The sequence below is a fragment of the Hyperolius riggenbachi genome, chromosome 9 (assembly GCF_040937935.1).
Source record: "Hyperolius riggenbachi isolate aHypRig1 chromosome 9, aHypRig1.pri, whole genome shotgun sequence".
In the NCBI taxonomy this organism is placed as follows: domain Eukaryota; kingdom Metazoa; phylum Chordata; class Amphibia; order Anura; family Hyperoliidae; genus Hyperolius; species Hyperolius riggenbachi.
In genome coordinates, this window is record NC_090654.1 from 260037862 (window position 1) to 260048844 (window position 10983).

A 10983-nucleotide genomic window follows, 5' to 3' on the forward strand; every position below is an offset into this window, starting at 1 on the left:
CTAAGAGTGGCAGTGGATCGGAATGGAGAAGAGGACGGATCGCCATCCAAGTCAATTCAGGATGGGGAACGGGGGTGGGAAGGAGAGGGAGGGAAAATCAGGTACAGAAAGAATAAAAAAAACAACAAAGAACAAAGGATCGCAGGATCGATCTGACACCTCCAAAAGAATGTCCTGTTAAGGACAAGAAAAGGAGGTAAGATTCAGTTGTGTGCTGAGTTGTAGGGCTGTGCAGCAACCTGACAAAGCTGCACGGCCCTGTGTTATGAAAAATGGCCTGGTCACTGGGAGGGTGTACGCCTGTGGTCCTGATGTGGTTAAGGACTGTTTCTGCTAAATTATCTAGCATGTGTGCAAGTGCCCCCCGACCTCACCTAAAGATCCAGCGTGCCAGTTAGGGGCTCTTTCACTGGTCACATCTCAATCACAAAATGAAATCATGTGCAATATACCCACACTTCACTGACTGCAAGATTATCGTTATAATGGCTATGCCCAGTTTCCACTGATCCGAATCACTTTCTACCCAAATGTAAATGTAGAGCATGCTGCTTTATTTTTGGGTTAAAGTCAATGGAAGCACAAAAAATGGCAACACAAACGCAATTTTTTCTGAACAGAATCGTCAGAAAAACATGAATGTAATGGCAATACAAGAACTAAGAATTGCATGAAAATCATGCCACCATGCACAGGAAAGATGTAGAGTGCAATAAAAGTGCTTTTGCGATAGCAATTTGCAGTGGAAAAAGGCTCTTCGTGAAATGATTATATAGACTGTAAAGGGCTGTAGAAGCTGTTAGCACAATGTAAATACATAATAATAATAACTGCTGAATTCTTGGAATTCCATTTTAAACATTACCACTATAGTGACCTATGCTATGAGCAGGGCTGCATTATATGACTTCAGTTGTACTTTAAAGTTCCCAGAATGCTCTGCTGTAGAACCTTTGGGAAGTCGTGGTTTTCTGTTGGTCCATCACTAAACATGAGATGAGACACGAAAGGCAAGTTTACCCAAGTGATGAATGCATCTCCTCAAATGTCAGTTGTTTCTTCTCAGTGTTGTCCAGTTCCAAGATAATGTTTCTCAGTTCCTCCTGTAACTGCCTCTTCTCAGAAGTGACGGACTCTCGGGCCCGAGCAACTGCAGCTAATCATGACAAGAATGACATCATCACTAAAAGACAGTAGACTTTCTTTTCTGGCAGTGTGGCAGCAGTGGCAGAAGCTGTGTGTATAGCCTCTGGTGGCATCTTTGGAAGGGAGGGGGCAATGTCATGCCTATTGTCCTGTAGTGACCATATACTGATGCATTAGGGATTATTTATATAATACAGGTGTCCCCAACCAGCGGGCGATGGGCTGTGCCAACTCAGGCTGCAACCATCCATGCCACGCTGTGCCTGAATCATCAGGTTGGGTCTGGCACATCATGATCCTATAATGAACTACATACAGAAACCCTGTGCTGCCTTACAGTCCACTAAAAAGAAGTCTATATAATTGCAACCACAGGCTCTTCCAATCAGGTCTTCTATTCAGGTCAATTATATGGACTTTTTACTGGACTGTAAGGCAGCGCAAGGTTTCTGTATGTAGTTAATCTTAAGGTGGCCACTACCAATCCAATTTCTAGCGAAAAATCGTTTGAGCGATCAGAAATTCTGATCGGAAGTGAAATATTGTAATACATTGTTCACTACACCATCAACGAACCAATCTTTGCTTCCTATCTATCACAACCAACAAGAAAATCCAAATTTTGATTCGACGAAAATTCATTCGGCCGACATTTTTTTCACTCATTCATAATCGATTGTGTCCACCAACTGAGATTATTTAAAACCAATCCGATCAAAATTTCTGATCGCTCAAATGATTTTTCGTTAGAAATTGGACCGTTAGTGGCCACCTTTATTCTGATGTTCATGTGGCATTTTGACCTGTGTATGGGGAGGTGTGTGGGGAGGTGTGTGGGCTCTTACCGCACCTCCCTTGTGGCTGCATCCCCCTCCATTCCAAGTAATTTCCCCGGTGGTGGCGGCGGCGGCGGCGATATGGTATTCAAGCTATGAGGGCGCCCTTTGACCGTCACGCTGCACGCAGTACGCTTTGCTGGCTTGGCGCTGACGCTCCCCTCATGTAATAATCAATATGCGCCTGGGACGCATCAGCCAGGCACACGATTATGATAGGAAGGGAGCGCCAGCGCAAAGCCGGCAAAGAGTACTGCGTGCAGTGTGAGGGTCAAAGGGCGCCCTCATAGCTTGAATACCATGTCGCCGCCACCACCGGAGAAATTGCTTGGAACGGAGGGGGACGCAGCCACAAGGGAGGTGCGGTAAGAGCCCACACACCTCCCCATACACAAAGCGTCTAGCCCCTCCCCCCTGAAAATAAGCCCTAGCACATATTTCCTCCCCAAAAAGAATATAAGACAGTGTCTTATATTCGGGGAAAGACGGTTTGTGCCTTATGCACCACCGTGTGGTGGCTTTGTGTGATGACGGCACTCGGGGCAGGCAGCGGAGAAGACCGGAGTCCATGCATCTGGAGCAGGTAAGATTACAATGCATGGGACCAGGTGGGGGGCAGACACTAATATTTGGGAGGGGAGGAGACAGTGGCAGGGGCGGTGTCATGAGGTCGATTCCTGAGAGATTTCATGAATCGCCCTGCGGTGAATCAGATTTGATCAGAGAGAGAGATCTGTCTCTTGGTTGATCTGGCATAGTCTATGCTGGGCATACACGGCTCGATTTTGCCGCTCGGTTCCGCGCCCGATCGTTTTCCATGCTCGATTCTGCAGGCGATTCTCTTATCTTCCGCTCGTTTTTCTTATCTTTTCCCATTGTTCTCCATGCAGAATCGAGTGTGGAAACGATCGGGCGGGAGATCGGACATGTCGGAAATTATCTATTGAGCCATCTAAATGGCTCAGAATCGAGCCGTGTATTCCCTGCATGACTGTCCCACTGATATGAGGGAATTTCAGGTTTTTCAACTGGTTTTAGATTTTTATTTTCTTTTAGAACTCATACTAGGCTGAGTACTGCATTGTTTAGGAGTTACCTTCTATCTCCTCTGTTATAATTCTCGGCAGGTGGATTATTTGGTAGCGCAGTTTGCTGTTTTCTATGGTCTCAATTTCCAGAAGCTCTCGTGTAGCTCTTCTTATGTCTTCCTACAACAAAAGAAATAAATCCCAACATGAAACACAGGAAAAAACTGCAACATGTATCTGAGATAATGAATCCCATACGATAAACAGCAGCGCAAGGTGAGGATTCTCACTGTAGCAGCAGCTTGTTCATCTTATGGTCCAGTGGTCATAACCTGACCCCTCGCCCATTCTTCTGTAGTCACCACCACATGGGTTGGGTATATCATAGTCAGATGTATAAACCAAGCTCCTATTTGTACTCGTGAAAACAGTCGTATATAAAACTAGGGGTCTTTACACACCCCCCCCAGTAAACTTCTGGTCCCCTAGCCGATCTTATTCTGGTCCTCTCACCAGTCCGGCCAACACTTTGGTCTCCTTCCAAGCTTAACACCACTCCATTCTGGCTGCATGAAATATACACACTTAGAGCATGCTGGAGGGGACTGGTACAAGTACATTTCCTCATTCCACCCATTGAATCTCCTAAGTTCAGCCACTGTCCAGCTGAGTGTCCTCCGCGTCCTGTCTCCCTCATTGTTGGTTCCCTGGTCTTCATTCAGCCTCATTGTGGATCATACCAAACGATGAAGCTATAAAATGTCAGCCAGCAGAATTCAGGATGAGGGAAAATGCTGACAGCAGCACAGAGAGGACACTGAGGGGAGCAGAGGACATCTGGGTGGCTACCTCCTCTTTGGAGGAGACCAGAAGGATGGCCTGAGGAATGGTAGCTATAGTGTTTCCCCCTACCTTTATGACTTCCCATGATCTAGGGCTTACTCTCCAATATAGCTCCGCTGAGTGGGACAAACATAATACAAAGTGGGGAAACCACCAGAGGGCCAAATCTGATGGCTCCGAGGGCCAGATTTGGCCCACGGGCCGGAGTTTGACATGTGTGTATTAGAGTAAGTGGAACTGGCGTACATACCATATGTGATACCGTACACTTATAATTGCAAGGGTTATAGTCGCTATACTCTTATACCAACAGCTATGCCTTACTATCTATATTAGATTAAGGTGATGCACAATCACTAATATACTATTTTCTTGGATGAAGAAGCATAAACAGGTTTTATTCACTATATGTACAGAAACAGACAAACAGTGTCAACTTCTCACCAGCTCTTTAACAGCATCGGCTACGGCCACTAAGTGCTGGAAGGCTTCCTCATCGAACGCGGGGTCCTGTTCCTTCAGGTGTTTCTCTAAGGGAATAAGGGAAGGTTCCATTAAGAATATGCCCACACTTCTGTGCTTCCCAAATGCTTTCCTGACCCAGGAAGTAAATACCTTGGTCTCACTTATGCAGACACTGAACTGAGAAGTAAGCACTGATCACAAGGAATCCAGCGCAGGACATATGGGCGCAGCCGGCGCCACCGTAGACCGTAATAAGAATTATGGCTATAGCGGCGCACAGCGAGTAACTTTGCCGCCGTCAGAAGACGGAGCTGAAGTTACTTTTAAAACACTGTAATTCGTCCACCAGCAATAGCTGGAAGTCGAATTACATCATTCCCCACCATCCACGTGGACCTGGAGGAGGAATAGTAATTAACGCTGCCAGGACTTGTGCAGCAGCAGGATCAGCCATATACCGGCTGTATCCTGCACCCAAGTCTCCCGGCAGCGATTTCTCTCATACGCCAAAGCACTTCTCTGTGGCTTCACGCTCCTTCGCACAAGCACTTTCCTGGAGGTTTCCATATCAAGAAACTGTCACTATACTGCCAGGAATAACAGTGCCATAGCACTCACTGGGTGCAGAGCCGATTCTGACCTATTTTGTGCACCAGGCAATGCAACCTGTGTCACCCGCCTCCTCACCACCCCTGCCAAACTCATAAATGCATACATAAACACACAATATGCTACTAACACAGATTATGCAATATTCTGTATGCAAATGTAGGCAGCTTGAAAATGGACCAATCAAATCCCATCTCACTGACCATCATCGATAGTTCAAACAAAAGAGCTAGTATGGTTAAGGGGACCCAGTGGGAAACTTAATTGACTAGCTATACTTCCTGCAATGAATCATGGCTACCTCGCTAATTTGGTTATTATCACCACTAATTTGTAAGAAATGAACTCTAAAATTGCACACCAGGACCCTCGCCTGCAGCCACTAAGCCTATTCGATTGGTGGCATGGCCAGTGTTTCCATCTGGGTCCCCTCGACTAGACTAGCCCTCACATGGACATGCCAGCAGATCAGCGTGTCCACTGCCAATGCAGATACCAGGTATTTTTGAATAGGATAGTAATACAACCAGTGTGTGTTGAGAATTCACCAGCTGTGCGTTGTGCGCTGCCTCGGATGTGTTGCCATACACAATATCCGGGCGCCAGGGCACGGCAACGGACACGCTGTGGTAGTGCCTTCAAAGCAGCCCATCCATGCAGGAGAATGGCCAGCCATAGATTGTGAGCCCCTCTGAGGAACAAGCCAGCTCAGGGACTGATCACTGAACTCTGTAAAGTGCTGCAGGGAATGCATACCTCTAGGGCCGGATTTACCATAAGGCATTGTAGGCACGTGCCTACAGGCGCCTGATGATGGAAAGGCGGCTCACTACCCTCCCTGAGTGCCTCCCTCCCTCTCTCCTTCCCTATACAGAATCCCGAGATGAGTGCAAATGAGAGGTTACTCACCCAACTCTCAGCATTCCACTGATGAGATCTACGGTATTTTCAATTGGGGGCACCTCTAGCTACTTAATACTGAGGGTACCTTTGGCAACCTAATACTAAAGGGTACCTAAAGCTACCTTCGGTGGGTGTTTGTAGGTTGGTAGAGGGTGAAGTTTAGGAGTACATTTGAAATCGGCGCTGGTAGACTTGGGCGCAGGATACAGCGGTATATAGCTGATCCTGCTTCTGCACAAGTCCGGGCCGATTTAATTACTATTCCCCCTCCAGGCCGCCATGGATAGTGGGGGAATGAAATAATTCGGCTTCCAGCGATTGCTGGAGGCCGAATTATTATGTTTTTAACCTCCCTGGCGGTAAGCTCAGGCCCCGCTGGGCCGATTTGCATAATTTTTTGTTTGTTACACGCAGCTAGCACTTTGCTAGCTGCGTGTAACCTCCGATCGCCGCCGCTACCCGCCGATCCGCCGCGCCGCAGCCGCCCCCCCCCCCCCCCCTCCAGACCCCGTGCACTGCCTGGCCAATCAGTACCAGGCAGCGCTGTGGGGTGGATCGGATTCCCCTTTGACGTCACGACGTCGATGACGTGCCATGGCGACGGGGGAAGCCCTCCAAGAGATCCCGTTCCTTGAATGGGATCTCTTGATCTCTGATCGCCGAAGACTATCATGTAGCGAGACGTTGTCTCTACATGAAAAAAAAAATAATTTTTTTTAAAAAAACGTATTTGCTGCCCCCTGGCGGATTTTAATAAACCGCCAGGGAGGTTAAGCAACCTCGGCTCCGTCTTCTGAAGGAGCCGACGTTACTCACTGAGCGCTGCAATAGGAGTGATTCCTATTGAAGTCTATGGAGGCGCCGGCTGCGCCCAAATCTAGCAGCGCTGAAAAGCACTGCTCCGAAGTTTAGGGTGCCAGGACATCTGTGCCTATAGGCTCCTGTGATGTAAATCCGGGCCTGGGTACCTCCCAACTTTTTGAGATGAGAAAGAGGGACACTTAAGCCACACCCTGACACACCCCATCACACCCCTAGTCACGCAAACCATAAAGATGTCATAAGAAAAATATGTTGTTTTATAATTCAAACCACACTGGTCCTTTATATCCCAGTGTATTTTCCTTCATATTAACATTTTAAAATCAGTAATATCAATTTAAAGGATGGGAATAAAGTTTAGAATCAAACACATTTTTAGTAGAGAAATATATATATTTACATATAAAGAGGGACAATGTCCTGAAAGAGGGACAAATGAGGAGGAAAGAGGGACAGTTGGGGAGCAATGGGAATGTGTCAGAGATACACCAGGTATAATAATGTTATGATCTCTTCCTCACTGCTGGGCTCAAGATAACTGTGTAGATTTACCGGGACAGGCGCCGCCCCCTGCTGGCTGAAATTGCTTCTGCAGGTAGCTGGGATTTCTCCGTTTAAATAATCTCGGCGTTGCACTCACCCACTTCCATGAAGTGCTCCAGCACCACCGACACCGCCGCGGAGTCTGGTGCCGCCATCTTTCCTCCCCGGCCCGACTCCCTCCGGGCCAATTACGATCCCGGCACGGCTTGCTGGCGGCTGGCCAGTACCATGGCAACCAGACGCCACTGTAAGAAAACACCCCTCTAGCAGAGTAATGGTATAGTCCAAAAGCAAAAAGTTTCCACAGCTTGAGCCGTACCAAGATATTTGTGCGGGGGTGCCACATACCTTTTGGCACGTCGCTGAGAATGAATGGTTGCCTTGGTTGGTATTTCTGCAACACAATGGAGAGGCACTGTATGTGGAGTACACCGATATGTCATGTACAGCATAAGCATTTCTTGTTTTAAAGAGAACCTGAACTGAAGTGAAAATAAAAAGTCAACATAACCATACACAGGTCATTCTTACCTCCTGTGTAGTCTACTCCTCAATCTCTTTCTCCTTTCCTGCATCCCTTGTGTCCACTGTGATCTATGGAATTTTCTGCCCTCCATTTTAAAGGGAACCTGAAGCAGGGAAATTATTTAAAATAAACACATGACGCAGCTGCAAATGAATATTACATACTAACTTCACCGGCAGTTCCTCTCAGAAGCTGACCATTGTCTTCTTACAGTGATCCCTTCCAGTTCTGACAGATTTTGTCAGAACTGAAATATACCAGTTGCTGTCAGTTATATATCTACAGCTGTCAGTTACAACTGAATGTGCAAGGTAATGTCCATGCTTCCCTGTGGCTCAAGTGGGTGATATTACAGTTTAACGGTGTGCTGACCAAGAAGCTGTTATGGGGTAATGGCCATTTTTAAAGGACCACTATCGCAAAAAAAGTAGGCAGTTCAAATCTGACAAAAGGAAATGCTGCTGAAAACAAAGAAAGCCCAGAGAATCCCCCATGAGGAGATGGACTGGCCCAAAACCTGTGGGTTATGTCAGATTTTAACTGCCTTTTTTTCGATAGTGGACCCTTAAAAAGAAACTCCGACCAATAATTGAACTTTATCCCAATCAGTAGCTGATACCCCCTTTTACATGAGAAATCTATTCCTTTTCACCAACAGACCATCAGGGGGCGCTGTATGGCTGATATTGTGGTGAAACCCCTCCCACAAGAAACTGAGTAGTACTCTTGGCAGTTTCCTGTCTGTGAACCTTGCTGCATTGTGCGAAATAGCTGTTTACAGCTGTTTCCAACTGCCAAAAAAGCTACATCACCTGCCAACAGTAAAAATGTCACCATGTAATAAATGTCAGAATGTAAATCAGGGATTTAAAAGATTTTACAATGGGCAAACACTGACTAAATCATTTATACATAATTATTGTAAAAATGAGGCACTTTTTTATTACATTATTTTTACTGGCGTTCCTCTTTAATAGTAGAATATCGATAAATTTACCAATATTGTACTATCGCTTTTCTGGTTGCCCAAATTTCCAGGCGCCTTTTTATTACATACGTCTTCTACAATGGGTCTGCAAAGCTCCTCAGAAGGTCGCACTCCCAGTAGTTACTGTAGGTAGGTCCCAACGTAGAAGCAAGAAGAACTACTCTAACAATACAACTGCCCGACAGAAGTGTAAGCATAGATATTGGTGGGTGGGGGTGCCCCAAATAGTAACATACAGTAGAATCCCTTTATAGTGAACTCCAAGGGACCAGTAAAAGTAGTTCACTATATCAGAAGTTTACTATATCAGAATGGTCATACTCAAGTACATGACGTGTACTATAGTACCAATTCTTAATTCAGTCAATATTTGGGAGTCATTTTTCTTTTTAATGCTTAAACAAGCAAACACAGTGTCTAAGCTAGATCACAATGCACAGTGCTCAATATGCAGGGATTTGCATGCAATAATTATGCAACAGCTTACACAGGTCTCACTACCAGTGAATGCATGTACAGTACAGATAGTGTTCTTCTCTGTCCACATTTATGTGCAGCCTGAATGATACTTAGTGTTGCAGCCATGCAAAAGCAAGTCACAGATGAAAGGCAATTCACACAGTAATCAGGCAGCAGCTTATACAGGAAGCATAGGTCTCACCAGTTAATGCATGTACAGTACTTATATTGTGTCCACATGTCTGTGCAGCCTGGATGGCTCTGTAGAATTGCAGCCATGCACAAGCAAGTCACAGATGACTGGCCATTCCCTCAGGGGTTTATATGAAAAGGGCGCCGGTAAAAAAAGGGCGCCTGGTGGAGCCCATATATACCACCTTCGGCTACAAAAAAGGCGCCTGGTGTAGCCCATATAAACTTCGGCTACAAAAAAGACGCCTGGTGTAGCCCATATAAAAACTTTGGCTACAAAAAAAATCTCCAGGATGTGTTAATTACTATTCCCCCTCCAGGCCGCCATGGATAGTGGGGGAATGAAATAATTCGGCTTACAGTGCTTGTAGCCCATATAAAAACTTCGGCTACAAAAAAAGGCAATAAATATGGGCTACAAAGGGGCACCCTACTGTAGCCGAAAACCTTGTAGGCGAAAAAAACATGGGCTACAAAGGGGCGCCCTACTGTAGCCGAAAACCTTGTAGCCGAAAAAATATGGGCTACAAAGGGGAGCCCGCTTGTAGCCTATATCAAAACTCGGGCGCCCTTTTCTACACCTTGTAGCCCATATTTCCAGAAATACCATTGATGTCTATGGCGGCGCCCTTTTCAACCAATACCTTCCCTCAGTAATCAGGCAGCAGCGTACACAGGAAGCATAGGTCTCACTGACTGGTGCTTTTGAGGTAATCTACACCAGCCCAGTGTAGTGTGCAGATAGCAAGCAGGCTACAAGTGACTGACGTATGACGTATGTGCTTGCCCACTTTCTACTAAAAAAAAAAAGGTTTACTATAACAGAAGTTCTATTATTACTGTATATCGGGGTTTACTATACCAGGAGTTAGGCCAGAAACCCACTAGGAGTGATTTCTAAGCTCTAGTACTTTGAAAAAGCTCTTGCTATGGGGGATTTTTATAAAATCACACCACTCAAGTGGGATCACACCCATAGCATTACATTAGCAAGAGCTTTTCAAATCGCAAAGCGCTCAGAAAATCGCTCCTAGTGGGTTTCTGGCCTTACTCCTATATACTTATAATGGGGATTAGCTGGGAACTGGACATAACGTTTACTATAACAAGATTATACCGTAAAAAACGTTAAAACCGGTATAAAAAGGAGAGGTATGGTTGGCTTACCTATCCTGAAAAGCTCAAACATAACTAACATGTCGCTGAACCCGGAAGTAGCCACCGGTGGGGACAGGAGGATCTGAGCGAGGCTGCGAGGGCACCATACAGCTTCAGGGGGCTGAGGGATGCCCCAGGTGAGTAAAAATCATTTTTTATTTTTGACTTAAGTATCCCTTTAAGTATTCTTATTTTCTTCCCTTTCATTTTACACTGGCATACTCGTCTCTAGAATTGTTGATTTTAAGTATATATTATTTATATTGCAGTTATAAATAAAAGACTTCTAAAAGTCATTTGTTTTTCGTCTACAGCTACTATTCAGCAACACAGAACAAATCCTAGCTTCTTGAAGATTCGCCACCGAGAAGTGTAATTAGCCAGAATAGAGTGTGTTTTAACAGTTTTTATCCGCAGGTCTTAGAGTCAGAGTGGACTTCTCTTTTCCATTAATGAGATGGTGGC

The 10983-nt window shown here is 45.6% G+C and overlaps 1 protein-coding gene across 2 annotated transcripts in view; it reads right to left on the bottom strand.

Moving 5' to 3' along the window:
• Positions 1 to 7444, bottom strand: part of CCDC175 (coiled-coil domain containing 175) — a 62332-nt gene extending 54888 nt beyond the window's left edge. For both annotated transcript variants that reach the window (XM_068254419.1, XM_068254418.1), the window contains exons 1-4: positions 7293 to 7444; positions 4298 to 4383; positions 3079 to 3190; positions 1021 to 1156 (exon numbers count right to left, since the gene is read on the bottom strand). In XM_068254419.1, coding sequence (XP_068110520.1) covers positions 1021 to 1156; positions 3079 to 3190; positions 4298 to 4383; positions 7293 to 7350 — 392 coding nt within the window. In that variant the 5' untranslated portion in view covers positions 7351 to 7444. The remainder of the gene's footprint in view (positions 1 to 1020; positions 1157 to 3078; positions 3191 to 4297; positions 4384 to 7292) is intronic.
• Between the last annotated feature and the right edge of the window lie 3539 nt (positions 7445 to 10983).